A 15,636-nucleotide genomic window follows, 5' to 3' on the forward strand; every position below is an offset into this window, starting at 1 on the left:
GACTTCACACCATGTGCACCGCCCCCTGCAGTAGCTTCTCCCCCTCAACAGGGGGCATCACTTACAGGTTCTCCATCTGTTGAGTAGGATAGTGCAAAGATAGCAGAGCCTGTGCATGTCAGTAATGCTGCTCCATAATTCTGCTGTCGCTGAGTTATCTATTGAGTCCTTTGAGTGACAAAATATTACGCAAGCTTTGTTTATTTCCTGTTAAAACCCGTTTTGTCTTTTTGTGTATTATATCATAATGTTGGGGAATAGCGTCTTCCTTCCCTTTATTCTGAGACTTTGTGCTAGATTCAGGATTATACATCAGTTAATTTTCTCGTCAGAAAAAGTATTGTTAGCTAATGCTAACCACAGTAATATAGAGTTGCTCCGATCAGAGTTTTTGAGCAGATTACAGATTGAAACCTTATATTGACAGTTTTTGTGACCAGCATTCCCAAAACAGCAGTCTCTGTGTGTATTCTCTTAAGAATTTAGATTTAGGAGATTTTTAAACGTCTTAAAATTGATTAGGGATTGAAAGCCCGGATGGATAAAACAGAGCAACTTCAGTTCATTCAGGCTTGACCAGATAACAGGAAGACTCAATGAAGTAATCACTAGGCTCAACGTATCATGCAAGATACAGTTTCCTTTAAACAGCATCTCACATCTCTGTACCGCTTCTGAATTTTAAACACCCAGCAGATACAGAAAAAGACGAACTTTGCGTGACAACTTTTACACCAGAGACGGTTCTTTCACTGATCGAAAAACAAAACAAAAACAGGCCGGTCCAATCACCACATGAGCTCTTGGCGCATCTCAGATGTAGGGTTTGACATTTTTAGCTAATTGCTATAGTACCAATATCATCTGACACTAGTGCATCCCTTTTTCTGTTCAGTCAAATTTCGCAGCAGGCCCCAGAAAATTTGTGCAATTGTTGTTGTTTTTTCTTTTTTTCTTTTTACACTTCTATCTTTCACTCATTTTTGTTCTGTCTCAATGGTTTTCACTGTTTTTGTTGGTCTCTTTGTGTGATTTTTTGCTAAAGACATTCCAACTGCTACGTCTCACATGTCCAGACTTTCTAACTTGTATTCTCAGTCTGTGAAAAAACTGCGCTCCTCTCACTTCAGTAAGTCCCACTGTGTCAGATTTTCACCCCCCCCCCCCCCCTTCCCACATGACTGTTTTGCTCTCGAAAGCTTTCCCTTTCTCTCATTAAGATACACTCCCTGGTTCTGGTGTAGAGCGGTTCACCCTCAAATCTACAAAACTTACAATTATGTTTTCAGCAGCTGAATGTGGAGGGGGGGGGGGGGATTTTACTAGACTTGAGGCCAATGAAACGAAATCAGGTAGTGTATCTTTCAATGTAGCTTTCAGTGCAAAGATGGTTCGTAGGATTTGATCTACATTTGTGCTTATTTGGTATATTGTAATAGTAGCCATCCCTGCAACTTTTCTGATAGTTGACCCTCTCATCAGTTGCATCAGCGTAGGAAATAGGTCTTTGGGGTTTGCTGGGGAGTTGATGGACTCACTTTGCTTTTTTTAATCATTATTTTCTGCAGGACTTTGCGATTCCAATGACGGGTCTAACAATGCAGAGGACCGATGCAAATCACCCACGTCAGGTAAGCCTCTTTGCCGAAACCAACCCCCCTCCCAAAAAAAAAAAAAAATTAAGCATTTTTTTTTCCAAATGCTGCTATTTATCATCCAGGATCTACCTCACCATGCAATTCAGATGATGAGCGAAAACAGAACTTCATAGAGAAGGGTACCGTATCTTTCAGTGCATGCGGCCTCCTTAATTCCAGCAAATCATTAAAGGGCTGAAGACACCTGATTTGTCTCTTTTTTCCCCCAAACCCTATTTCCAGTGAAGCTCAAAAGCAGACGCTTTTCCAAGACGGTTGCCAATGACTTTGGTACTGTATCTTTCCCCTGCATTCTTTGTAGCTACTCACTTTCTTTCTTTCTATGAATGACGGCGCTCTAACCACATCGTGCATTGATCTTCTGCCAGTCTGTGCATAATGTGCCAATTAAAGGCAGATTTTCCGTCCAGACGTGGATTTTTACTGATCACATGGCTGATATCAAAATAATCATGCTACTTTCTCGATTGCATGACAGGGTACCTTTCAGATTTTTTCTTTTTTTTTTTTTTTCAGATTTTCTATGCAAATTATTATTTTTAACAAAACACTGCAGACTTTTGTTACGCAACTCTCCATGGAATATTGCTTGGGGAAATATAACCTGATGCGTTTTAACTTCCCTCCCTAAAATAAAGCATAGAAAATCTGCCGCGCTGCCTCGATATTTGTACCACTAACCACTTGAATTTTGTAACCAAATTCCCTTTGATTGTCAATACTTGCTGTACTTCCCTTTCCAGGGCTTCGACTCAGTGCAATCTTTTGGCTATCCTCTCGTCATTTTCTTTCCCTTCCCACCTACTCTCTGTGCATAACAATGTTCACTGAATTATAATTATCTTATTTCTCAGCTGCTTGCCGCTTCCTTTGACAGTGCGGGCTCCTCTGCGATGCTTCTCTGCTTCATCTGTATTCTTGTGGTGGTTTTGAGGGTGATCGTAGGCTGCTACAGGCAACTTTTGGGTATTCATGTTTTGGAATGGCAACACTCCTGGTAGCAAAGCAAAAAGAACAATGGTTACTTTATTTTATTATTATTTTTACTTTTTTGGAATATAAACATTTATGTGCAGAATCTTGTTACGCTCAAAACAGGTCGGCATAATCTGAATGCACTGTAGAATTAAATCCGTTCTTCACATTGGATCATTTTAGTGTGTTATTGACCAACAAAATTGTAGTGCATAATTAATTATAAAGCAGAATGTTTACTATTTCAGAATTGGATGTGGTGCAACTGCAAAACTACCTAGACATGGCTCTCTCGACATTTATGCACTATTTTGTGTTGGTTTCCTAAAATCCCAATTCTAAATCTTAAATCTGGGGGCCGTAAAATACAAAATTGTGCAGAAGTGAAAGGGGCCCCGAGTACTTATATGTACATAAGCCTCAACAGTTGTTCTGCAGTTTGGATCATCCCTCTTAAAGCGAAATGATAGTTTTCCTGAATGTTTGACGCTGTAACTGTTGGATATATGCCTCCTGTTCCTGAAATGATCGTTGTAATTTATCTGAGCAGGTGCTCGAACATCTCTCCCTAAAAAAAATAGCGGTATTTGTTTCTGTTGCAGCCAAGATGTCACGGAAAATTAGCTCGTCTGGTGAGCAAAAGCCAGAGCTGGGTAAGCCAAGAAATGAATTTAAGAATTTGTGCTGTTTTAACTTCTTTTTGTCCTCCCTCATTTTCACAGGAATTGACTTTGACTTCTTGTATTAACTTTAAAATCTGTAAAAAATGCATAAATAAAAGTTTTGCCAGTTGCTGAGCTAGGTGTTTTGTGTGAATTTAAAAGTGCTGCTGTCTTTGCACCGTAACTTGAGACGAACACTGTCTGTGTCTGCCCTGGGCGCAGAGGAGAGGTCCCAGCGGTGGTCCCCTCGGTCGTGTAAAAAGCACTTTTGTAGTGTGACAAATGGCAAGATGGCAGCCAGGATCACCCAGAAGTTGCATATACATAGAACTAAGTCAGACCCCAACAGATGTGAGTGGTCCAGTCGTTGCACGGCTTCGGCTGAAGTGGGATAACTCGTACTAATCCCCCACAACAAGGGCTGTAATTCTGAAAACCGGGTAACATGTGACACTAATCCTCTCACAATGATCGCGTCCTTTTTCTTTTTGAGGAAGCCGGTCTTGCTCGAGCGCACTTGGCGTCCAAAATCTTGCTTTTCCTGTTTCCAGTTTCTCCCTTGAGAAGAACTCTGGGGAAGGGCGATGTATTGGCTTTCCCCCTCGCGTTAGTTCATTTCGGTGGCGATCCCCTTGGTAACTTTTTGAAGAAGATCAAACTTGTGCTTTGACTGCAGTCTTTCACATTGAGGTTGTTGTCACATTTATTCCTACCAAAGCCAATTGGAACAATAAACTCTAAAACACCTGCTTACATGAACACATCTCAATGTCAGAAAGCATTCTGGTCTGTCCTTAACAAAGGTCTTGCTTTGTGCTGTCTGCCTGGTTGTTTCCAAATGAGACGGGAGGGGTGTTGTTACGGAACATGGCTCTAACCTGGGGAATGAGTTTCCTGTTTGCTTGGGAACACCTAAAAACTGTACTTTGTCACTCAATTTGAATCTTTTTCCTAATTTTTATCTCTGCTTTTTTTTGTCGTCTTCTTCTTTGTCTGCAAACCTGCTGTCCAGATGGAAAGGACAACGCATTCACGCGCTCACGTAGCTCAAGTGTAACCAGCATAGACAGAGAATCCCGAGAGGTCATCTCCTCCTTTTACTTCTGTGAGAGTTTCCCCAGGAAGTCCGACAGCCTGATCAGCCCCTGTCTGTTGGTGGGGACCACCCAGGGCTCTGTGATGATGGCGGCTCTCAGCCCGCCGCCAGGCGCCGACCACAAGCCCCAGCAGCCAGTCAGCTTTGCCTCCTGTGGTAAGAAACACCACATGCAGCACCATTCAAAACCCTCTCACTTTAATACGTTTTTATTGGGACTTTATGTGATCTGACCCAGGCGAAGTAATGTGTGTTTGTGTGATGGAAAGAAAGGAAAAGAGTAAAGGTTTTAACTGTGATGGAGATTAGTCTCTCCACCTGCTTTGCAAATCGAAAATATTACAAAATGTCAAGTCTAGCTGCAGATTTCAATTACTTTTAGGTCTGAAGTTTGACTAGGCCATTCTAACACATGCATTTTCTTTTATTTAAGCCCTCCTATTATAGCTGTGGCTTTATGCTTTGGGTTTTTGTTCTGCTAGAAAGTGAACATACAGCCAAGGCCCAGGTCCTCTGCAGCCTTTAACAGGTTTTCTTCCAGGGTTGCCATGTACTTGGCTCCATCCATCTCCCAATCTACTCTGACCAGCTTCCCTGACCCTGCTGAAGAAAAGCATCCCCACAGCATGATGCTGCCGCCACCTTGTTTCACTATGAGGACAGTGTGTTCAGGCTTTTAGCTTTCTGCCACAAATCGTGTGGGGTAGATCTTGGCCTCATTTACCAGAGCATCTTGCAAATATCTTCTGGCAAACCTTTAACAAGACTTCCTTTTCGTAAGACTTTGGTTCTTCCTTCCTTCCTTCCTTTACTTGTTGCCACTCTTCCATGACGGCCACATTTGTGGAGAGCACAGCTAGAAGTTGTTGTGGCAATGGATTCTCTCACCTAAGCTATGGGTTTCTGCAGCTCCTCCAGAGCAACCAGTGTGCCTTTTGGCTTTTTCTTTTATTGCTTGTCTTAGGTTTGAAGTTGTAATGGATTATATGGTCCTCCTTAAGAAGCTGAAAGCTTTGGTTGCATTCCCTGTGTAATATGCACTACTTTGTGTTAGTCTTTCACATAAAGTTCCAATAAAATACACTTTATGTGGTTGTAATTTAACAAAATGTGAAAAAGTTAGAGGGCTGAATATCTTGAAAGTTAATATTATGAGCATCTAGTTTTTTTTTTTTTTTTTATGATGTGCTCTGTGGTAAAGCTTTCGTTGTTCCTGATCCAAACTGCAGGCACCCTGGTCAGCCTCAAAGGAGGCATCCTGACCATGGCCCTGCTGGACGCTGCTGGAACTCTGCTGCCCCCTTCCTACGAGCCGTGGTACGACCCAAACGCCTCGGACGAAGAGAAGGAGAAAGAGAAGGTCCGGAGGCGAAGGCCGGCCACCCCTCCGTCTTCACAGGAAGGCCAGGACACTCAGTTTGCTGTTCTGTGTTCAGAGAAGCAGGCCAAGGTGGTGGCCATGCCCTCCCATACCAGCATCTACAAACACAACATCACAGAGAGCTCTTTTGTGCTGCGCGCCGATGTGGTGCAGATGGCCGGGTCTTACTGCCTCGCCTGTTTCTGTGCCAACGGTCACATTATGACTCTGAGGTACCTCCTTTGCTTGCTGCAGCTGCTTCTACTTTGTAGTTTTAGTATATCTGATCAAACCATCACACCTCTGTTCGAACAGCACATTTCCTGTCAAAGTGTGATATGTGGTATGAGACTGCGGTTAATGAAGCTGTTTTTAGAACTCGTAAAAGTCCCTGGTGCCTCTAATACCTTTTGTCTAACGTTTTATAGTTTGCCCAGCCTGCGACCTCTGCTGGACGTGAACTACCTGCCGCTCACAGACATGCGGATAGCCAGAACGTTTTGCTTCTCTAACCTGGGCCAGGCTCTCTACATGACCTCCCCCACTGAGATCCAGAGGATTACCTACAGCCAGGAGACTTGTGACAACCTTCAGGTCAGACGGCAAAGAAATTAGTTAATGCAACTGCAGATGTTGGGCAATCATTGAGTTACCCATGCAGGCAATTTTTAAAGATGAATGTGAACGGAAGCTGGTTTTATATGGTCCCTTTTTGACCACAAAATCCCTGTATGCTGACGCTCTTTTATGCAATAGAACAACAAAAGTAGTGCAAAATTATACATAGATTTCTAAATTGGTTTTACAACTGATGAATGTGGTTCATATTTGCAATCAGCTCCCTTTTTATTTTAATACCCCTACACTGTTTCCAAAGTGGCCGGTTGCCCTCAGACGTCACCTCCTTTGTAGAGTCCGTCTGTGTGTACCTGAATCTGTGTGTAAATGCAGCAGTTCTTTGGCCTCAGAGGTTTGTTAGAGAACAATTAGGAAGACCAGGCAACTCAGCAGCTGGTCAGGAGTAATGGCGAGGAGAAGTTCGGAGCAAAGTTGGGTCGTATAGTAATATTCCAAATTGTAAACATCTCAAAGATTACTGTTCAGTCCGTTATATGAAAATCAAGTTTGGCGAACCTGCAAACCTTCAAAGAAATGGGCGCCCACCTAAACTGTGTGGTCAGACGATGCGATACAACGAGGGACATTGTCAGGTACAGGCCAGGTACCTGCAATCCAACGTATGCATGCAGCCGCCATTGACTTAATTAAGCACTTTATAGTAAATACATGTAGTTGAGTGAGCATGATTACAGACACATGTATTATATTTATTAGGCTACTCAGATAGTAACTGTTGAATTATAACATCTGATTCAGTGTTTAAAAATGAGATAAGCCGACAGACAAAAATATAAGGTTACGTGCAAATTCTGGAATCTTAAAGGTGTAGTGGACAATTTATCCCGCGTGCCGATCATTGTGACGCGCTCACCTGACTCCAGTGTGCGTGCACTTTGCTTGCTAGTTTCCTCTGGCTGCGGATGCATACTGCCAGTGTTTATGTATCCGGTCAGCTTCGGTCTCAGCCGTTCATTGTAGCTCCACCGCTCTCACCGCACACTTTAAAAATGGCTGAGAGTGGAAAGAACTGAACTGTCTCGCAAGTTTATGAGATTCTTTCACGCGATCCTCCTGAGAAGCGATAGAGCAGGTAAGACTGTCTTGCGCATGCAGTTATTCAAAAAACCTGCTTGGGTGTTTCTTTCCTACATTTCCAGAAAAAAAAATCCATTATACCTTTTAAAGACTAAAATAAGTTGTGCCAAAACAACCTAATTCCAAAATGAATTCATGCAAAAGAAACACTTTTCTAAATCTATTATTTTCTACATCGGATCTATGAAAGTAGTACTTACAGTACGTAATGTTAGAACAGTGCTAAATTTCTATCATTTACGGTATACTCACTTTGGCACGGCCGGCTCACAAGATAGGACATTCCATTAAAACAACAAAGCTTGTGTATAAACAAGACCTATCACTTTAGCATAATTTTCAAGTGTCTCTTGGGTAAATTTTTGGTTAAAACAAGTCTATTTGTTCATTCAGTGAAGTTACCTCCAAAGAGGTTACATAAGCTGTCTCATCAGGATTCAGGTGACCAAGTACTCGTCCCTCACCGAGCGATGGCCTCCAACGACCCGGCAGGGTGACGGGTGGCTCATTGATTTGCATCCGACTTGGAGCGCAGCTAGGAGGATGTTTCTGTATGTCAGGGTATAGGTCTTACATTTCATTCATAAAGGGTCTTAAAAAGTCTTTAGTTAGAAGTTGGTGACACGTCCAGAAAAACGCTGTTTTTCATGGAAAATGCATTACCGTGACTACACCAGCTCCCCCGTGAATGACTGTGGTGGCAGCATCATGCTGTGGTGCTGTGGGGATGCATCAGAGGGGCCAGGGAAGCTGGTAAGGGTTCTGATGGCCTATTCATTGCAATTAGATTTTATTTTGGTACAGAGGGCTGAATATAAATCCGTGCAAATACCTTGTCCTTTTTCTTCCAAGTCACAAATATGCACTGCTTTGGGTTGGCCTGTTGCATAAAAGCTCAGTAAAAATGAAACGGCTGTAAAGTTAATTTGTCAAGTTTTGAAGACATTATCGAGGTTTTTGAGTAATATCTAAAAAAAATTCCCCCAATAGGAAATGCATTGTTTTAAAAGTGACATTTATTGCTCAGGCTCAATATCTTAAGGGCGGATCTATTGAAACGGACGCGCTGACGCTTTTGTCCTCCTCAGGAAATGCTCAGTGAGTTATTTACCCCCGTGGAGACGCCGGAGGCTCCAAACAGAGGCTTTTTCAAAGGCCTTTTTGGCGGAGGAGCTCAGTCTCTGGACAGGGAAGACCTCTGTGAGTGCACAACGTCCTTCAGTGTTACATAAGGGCTCTTCTAACCTTTTACATCACATTTACATAATGCCTCCACTCTGTTTTCAACAGAGTTTTCCATCAGTGTCCCTAGGATGCTTTTACTGCTCTTTGGTTTCTCAGTAGACCACTGATAGGCCTTCTGTTTAAAGCTACTTCCAAGACTTTTCCCCAAACTCAAGTTACATAAAGTTTGTTTAATCAACATCAGTTATTTAATTTTTTTTATTATTGTGTCCCTATTTTGTTTTTGGTTTAATCAAAATAAAACCTCTAACATTTAAGCCTCCATGTATCTGGTGACATCACAGAGGTCAGCTGAGTCCTTCTCAGTAACTTTGTAATCTTTTTTTTCTTGTTTATTCATGTTTCCAGCTTTAAGGATGTGTACTTGCATACTGTAGGAAAACATTTGAGTCTTATGACTGTGAATTTCAAGAAACAAACTCAAGAAGCAGAACATTTCATTATCAAGGGTTTTTAGCGATCATTTTAAGTCAAGTTGATATAAAAACTCTATATTCTGATCCATTTGTTTTTATGTATATATTATTTCAAGTCCTAGTTTGACTTTTCAAGTGATAAATGTGCCTCTTGTGACGTCATCACCCCCAAATGATAAAAGTAGAATTTGCTTGTTTGTTTTTTTTCTTTCTTCTGCGCCGTTTCTACTCAGACTCACACATACTTTAATGATCCCAGGGGGAAATTACCTTTGTTACATGCTCAGAATACACACATTGTTATATATATATATTTACAACATTCCCCATAAGGTAATACCATATCACAATAGTCATGTCACTTCACCTTGGGAATCCCTGTAAAGCAATGGTGACCTGTGCAAAGAACAGTGCAGAAAATGCATTAAAAACAGTTACAGAGGGGGGTGTTAGGATAACTGAGGGAGGCGTTGTAGAGATTGATAGCCACAGGCAGGAATGATTTCCTGTGGCGCTCAGTGGTAGCCTCGTGAGACCATCCTGATCTCGCGAGTTTTCAAGGTTTCACACGCAGATCAGTCTGGCTACTCTCCGTTAAAGAAAATTTGGAGCCGTTCACCAAACGAACGTCCAATCAGCGTTGGCTTTGAGGCGGGTTGAGGTGTGACGCAACGGGAAGCGCGTCAGTTCAGTCTAAAGAACATGGCGGCTTCAGCCGATGAAACTAGCGTTAGCGTGGCTATCGAGCAAGTTTTATCGGAATTACAGAGTATTTCTTTGCTGAGCTAACAAGCCTTTACCTGCAGCAGCAAGAGTAGCTTGGCTTGTGGTTGTGTTTTCGTCGTCGCGAGTACGTCATAAGCTTCGTTGATCTGATTGGTTTATTTGGCCCGTCTATCACCAACATAGGCCAATCAGCTAACCAGTATTTTCGCCCCTTCCCAAAATTACTTCAACGGAAGGTTTCCAGATGGATATGCGGAGCAAATCCATCTGGCGGAGTCAGGTAAGCTCAGTGGAGCATCTGGGAACATTCTAGAAACCTTTTATTGAGTTAGATTTCTGCCAAAAGGGAACATGCGTATTTGATACTCGTACAAGCTTTTTTTATTTTAATTCACACGTGCATGAACTTCTCTCCACATGCATTTTGAAAGTTTTATGCGTGCAGCTTCAGGCCCCCTTATAACACGCGCTGAGTGCACGCTCCATCTCTGTGTGCTCATGGTTAGTTTTCCAAGCACCCGTTGCCTCTCCTACTCACAAGTGGAGCTCTATCTGCTTGCTCGTGTGAACTTTGAGGGTGATACCCACCAGACAAAGTAAACCGCCTGTGACTGGCTACCTTTCAGGAAATTCTGCCACGTGAGAATGCACCTGAAGTGCCGTGGGACCGCCATCTTGGAAAGGTCGCCTGCTCCACTCCTGTAGTTGTTTGGCAGGCGCAATGTTGTATCAGCGTTCATTTTCACGCTTCATTCGCTGCAAATCAGGAGACATACAGCTGTCACAGCCGCATGTATAAAGACGCAGGATTCAGTGTATTTCAATATTTTTTGTGGGGTGAACAGTAATAGAATATAATGGGGTCCATCAGGCATATATGAAGAAAACAGCACAGTCTCTAGAGGTAGGATTTCCTGAAAAGTAGCCAATCACAGGTGATTAGGAGAGAGGCAGTGGGTGCTTTGAAAGCAAGCTACGCACACACAAAGGAGGAGCACCGACTCAGCGTGTTATATTGGGCCTCGTGGTACTGAAGCTGTAAAAATGTTCAAAAGAGAGTAGTTTGGGGGTGTGAATGAAATAATCATCAGTGCTTTTATCATCAGTGTACATTTGTCTGTGAAAGCAACACACAACAAGGCAGGACCAGCTCTTACATTTTTTTATGTGTTTTTTTTTTGTTCAAATCGCTCATCTTTAGTTGATTTTATTTCTTGGTTCCTTTTATTGTTGTTTGCTAGTCGGCGAAACGGCGTCTGGTAAGGCGTCTCGCAGCCTGGCCCAGCACATCCCAGGCCCGGGCAGCATGGAGGGCATGAAGGGAGCGGCCTCCGGCGTGGTGGGCGACCTCGCCCGCGCCAGGGTGGCGCTGGACGAGAGAGGGCAGAAACTGGGAGAACTGGACGAGAGGACGGCAGCCATGATGGCCAGCGCAGACTCCTTCTCAAAACACGCCCACAACGTATGGAACAGCCTCCATTTCCACACACTTTTTTTTCTTTTAACTGAATTTCAGCCCTGCAATTAATCTTGAACTTTTTTTTTTTTTTATCCTTTTCTCCTCAGATGATGGTGAAGTACAGAGATAAAAAGTGGTACCAGCTCTGATGACAGCGGGGCGAGCTATGGACTCTGTTATCATGCACACCAGTATCACCGGGGGAGCTGACGTTCCTTCTCTTCTGCTTTTTTCCATGGGGGGGGGTTGCTCCACTCAACACAATCATGCTCGTTCTCTCAGCACAATATCCTCACCCTCCATTCCTCCAGTCAACAGAGATGAGGAGTAAACTCGTTGCAACCAAAAGCTCTCTTCCTCCGTTCCACCTGAGAGCAATAGATCAGTCTACAGTCCTGCAGAGATGGAGCCCTTCACATCCGCCATTGAAAACGTCTCACACACACACACACACACACACACACACACACACACACACACATACAGACATATGTTGCTGTTCAAATGAAGAAGGAAGGACAATTCTGCAGAAATAATGTACTCGGGCTGGCCTGGCTGCACTTTTTTGTTTTTCCTTTCTAAGCCCTTTATGGTGTCTGCCAAACACAGTGAACCTAAACGAGGAGAAAAGTCTGATCCTACGACACGAATCAAGTGCGGGAATGCGTGACGGTTCCTTCAGGAGTGATTGTGACGGACTTCTGTTCTGAACCCTGCTTTTTCTTCCTTCTCTTCCTTTTGACCATAATTATCTATATTTTTTTTGTTCATCTAGAACGGGCCTTTAAGCACTTAGATTAGTAAAACAGAAATTGGATGAAGAAATTAGGAATCTGTTGCCTCTTACCTGAACAAGGGCTGGTAGTTCAGTAGTTTGTCTCCAACCTTTTTACAGCTGCCAAGTCGCTTTTGGCGAGAATGTTTTCTGAGTCACTTTGGTTTTTACTTAAGATATAGACGTATTTTGGCATTGTAGATTACAAAGGACGGTCATGTGTCGGGCATTAAAAGGTGAATGAGCAAAAAAAAAGTGCTAAAAATGTTTACCCCCCGATGAAGCGTTTACATTGTTCTCTCTAACTAATGGGTTGTTACACTGGAAACCTCGTGAGGGTCTTACGCTCTCTGGCTTTAAAGGGGGTGTTTTAGTCAGGTCATGTGCTGACAGGCCAAACAAAGATTGTCATGGGCTTAATAGGGATGAACATGTATGTTGCTTGGACTTTTTCCAGGATAAAAATCAAACTTATTTTTGAATCCTGTTGTAGCTGAAGTAGATTTTCGTCTTGTATGTCGACGCACACGGAGGAAGAGGCGCTGTAACGTCTCTTACAGCACAGTGGAAGTGATGATGTCCGTATCCGTAGCTGCCGGTAGACATGACCGAGCACAGCGAAGTGCTGCACACAGTGCCACAGCTCGTCTCTTTATGAACTGCTCTTTTACGCGCGGTCTCTCTCTTTTTTGTTTGTTTGTTTTGTTTGCCTTTGCCTCACGCTAACCTCTAGCTATACGTGTGCTTCTGTAACTTGCAGAAGCATTCATCCCTCGTGAGCTGTTTCATATCCGTTAACACAAAGCGGTGCATAATTGTGAAGTGGTGAGGGAAAATTATACATGTTTTTTTTCACTTTTTTTTTTTTTTTTTTCAAACAAAAATCTGTTAATTGTGGCATGCGTTGATTTCCGGCCCCCACCGGACCCACACCCAACAATCACAGGTTTGCGCGTCTAGAGATTGAAACTGTCGCCCGTTTAAAATTGATGTTTATATCCATTCTGACAATGATGAAGTTTTAAAGGCTGCACGCCTTGGGTCATCATCACCCTTCGCCACAGTTTGAAGTCTTTTTTTCGGCCTCCATCCAGCTACCAGCTCCCATGTCTGCGGCGAAGACGGGAATGCCCACAGCATGACGCTCCCACTGCCATGTTTCAATGTTGACATGGTGCATTTAGGGTGACGTGCAATGTTAGTTTTTTTGTCTCCAGCGTTCTGTGAGACGTTTAAAGCTCAGGACATTATTTCATAACCCACCTCTGCTTTGACCTTCTCCACAACTGTGTCCCAGACCTGCCTGCTGAGGTCCCTGTTCACTAATGTTCTCCTTCACAGAGCAGCTGTATTTAATCTGCACACAATTGCACTCTTATTTGCACATTAGCTGACTTAGGTTGCGCTTTTCATTCAGAGGCATCAGAGGAAACGGGGGCTGAACAGACATGCATGCCACAGTTGTTGGATTTTTGTTTATTTTTTTACAAGTGAAAAAGAGTTAAAAACCACGTATGACAAAATCCCAACAAAATATGGTTATTGAAGACGCTGAGGTTTTCGGTTTTAACAAAGTACAAAAAGACAGTTCTGAGGGTTCTGAATACGGTGGCTAAGCGCCGTATAGGTGCTTGTGTACATGCGTACATCAGATGTTCAGAGGTTTTATTCATTATGCTAGAGTGTTTTTCAAACAGGGTTAGATCTTCTTGTTCCCTTTCTAAGCTGCAAGGATCTGCTGCTGGCTGTGTTAATATAGGAGCGGCTTTTTGTTTTGCAAGGAGAAGGTAGACTCTGTCAGGCCGGATTGCCGCCACAGCAGGACGGTTTGACACGAATCTGACCGTGCAGGCTTAGGCAACGTGACCCACTGTACGCTAATGTTCTTTTCTGACACCAAAGAGTTTCCCTTATTTCCCAAAGTTTTTATTTATTTGTGTTTTGCCCTCCAAAATGGTAAGAGCATATTTTGTCAAAGTCTACTGTGTACTTGAAGGAGAGCACATTTGACTTTTTTTTTTTTTCTTTTCTGAGCGTTACACTTTTCACACCGTCGCAACCTGCTTTTTCTGGTCTGAAAAGACGAGCGGCGCGAGTCGGAAGAGTTTCATTCCGAGCTGAGATATCCACCGGAGAAAAGCCAGCACGATCGAGTGGTAAAGAAAACCGACTGATGCTAGAAAGTAAAAGCTGCGAGCTCAGTCACCAAATGTCTTCGCCCACGGTGGATACGCAGCAGCTTTGAATGAAACCCTTCACTTTTAGACAGCTGATTTTGATCTACTCCACTCTATACTACTGAGATAAACCCACGTGGAAGAGCAAAATGTGTGGGTTTTGCACTATTTTTTGTACTTTGTAAAATTTTGTTATGATTTTTAATGTGTTTCCTGTGTCCCATTGTTCTTAGTTCTTTGAAGGACCAAAACATCAGATAACCTGTGCTTATTTATGCCACTTGCTGATTATGATGATTTCTTCATTCTCAGATTTGTTTTCCATGTCAGATTAAAGAAACTATAAAAATATTTATATTTGAAAAGAAAATATATCTATAAATATATACAATAACAACAATCTATTAAAATAAGTACCTTTATGTAATTTTGAGATAGAGGAATTGACATTTATGTCCATCAAGTAGCTCTTCATAACTCGCCGTCATTCAGACATGGCAGTAAACATTCTGCTGTATGTATCCTAGTGCTCCTCAGATTTTAAAGCTTTGCTACTGCGGCAGGATCACCTCCTCCTGCTGGGCTGCTGGGTCTTACTACAAAGGTGTGGCCTGACTTTGAAGTGCTTCAGTTTGCAGCCTGTACGTCCTGAATGGTCTCTTATTGCACATTGAAGGATGCATGATATTAAGTGTTTACAAACTTGAAACGACCATGTATTATCCCTCTTAGAGATCGTCTGTTCTGGCATATTTGTACTTAGCACCACGTTGAACAAAACCCGAAGTTCCCATTTCACCCCCTGCTGTCATCAAATCATGCCAGTCGTGTACAGGTGCGAGGTGGGTGGATGGGGGAGGGGGGTGTTCTTTCTGGTGTATTAATGTCACTGTTTGCTTCAGAGAACCTCTCGGTCTCCCCCGTGCTGTAGAAACGTGTCCCGAGTCGAGCATTGTGCAGGAGAGCTCTCGCCATACTTCCATCCATCTCCTGGGATGAACATCTGTGGAGTTGCAGTATTCTGTTTGGCAATTCTTTTGTACAGTTTTATTAAAATCAATTTCCCATGGATGTCTGACTTAATCTGCCGCCACAAACAATTTAGACTGTAGATACAGTATATATAGATATTATTGTGCAATGTAAAAAAAATAAATGTAAAACCCAGCATAACTTTTGTCCTGTCTTCTCTGCTTTCCATTTATGTTTTTAAAAGTGTTATTGACAAGAGATTTTTTGACATGTTCTTCAGGTCAGAGGTCAGTATCATCTGACCTCTGACCTGACATTTTTTTTTTTTTTTTTTACAAATCTACAAAATGTTCCATTTCGAAGCAAAATTACATTTTATTCATCCTCACTTTTCGTGTG

At 42.6% G+C, this 15,636-nt stretch overlaps 1 protein-coding gene across 9 annotated transcripts in view; it reads left to right on the forward strand.

Moving 5' to 3' along the window:
• The window catches only part of stxbp5b (syntaxin binding protein 5b (tomosyn)), a 48,554-nt gene extending 33,119 nt beyond the window's left edge, over positions 1-15,435 (forward strand). The window contains exons 20-31 of one of the 9 annotated variants that reach the window (XM_036151115.1): positions 1,046-1,129; positions 1,569-1,631; positions 1,721-1,777; positions 1,881-1,928; positions 3,236-3,286; positions 3,518-3,646; positions 4,308-4,547; positions 5,621-5,984; positions 6,180-6,345; positions 8,556-8,667; positions 11,096-11,316; positions 11,421-15,435. In XM_036151115.1, the coding sequence (XP_036007008.1) occupies positions 1,046-1,129; positions 1,569-1,631; positions 1,721-1,777; positions 1,881-1,928; positions 3,236-3,286; positions 3,518-3,646; positions 4,308-4,547; positions 5,621-5,984; positions 6,180-6,345; positions 8,556-8,667; positions 11,096-11,316; positions 11,421-11,462 (1,577 nt within the window). In that variant the 3' untranslated portion in view covers positions 11,463-15,435. The remainder of the gene's footprint in view (positions 1-1,045; positions 1,130-1,568; positions 1,632-1,720; positions 1,778-1,880; positions 1,929-3,235; positions 3,287-3,517; positions 3,647-4,307; positions 4,548-5,620; positions 5,985-6,179; positions 6,346-8,555; positions 8,668-11,095; positions 11,317-11,420) is intronic. The other 8 variants (XM_036151116.1, XM_036151118.1, XM_036151117.1 and 5 more) reach the window with 8 other exon arrangements.
• Positions 15,436-15,636: the final 201 nt, after the last annotated feature.

The sequence above is a fragment of the Fundulus heteroclitus genome, chromosome 19, assembly GCF_011125445.2.
Source record: "Fundulus heteroclitus isolate FHET01 chromosome 19, MU-UCD_Fhet_4.1, whole genome shotgun sequence".
Classification (NCBI taxonomy): Eukaryota; Metazoa; Chordata; class Actinopteri; order Cyprinodontiformes; family Fundulidae; genus Fundulus; species Fundulus heteroclitus.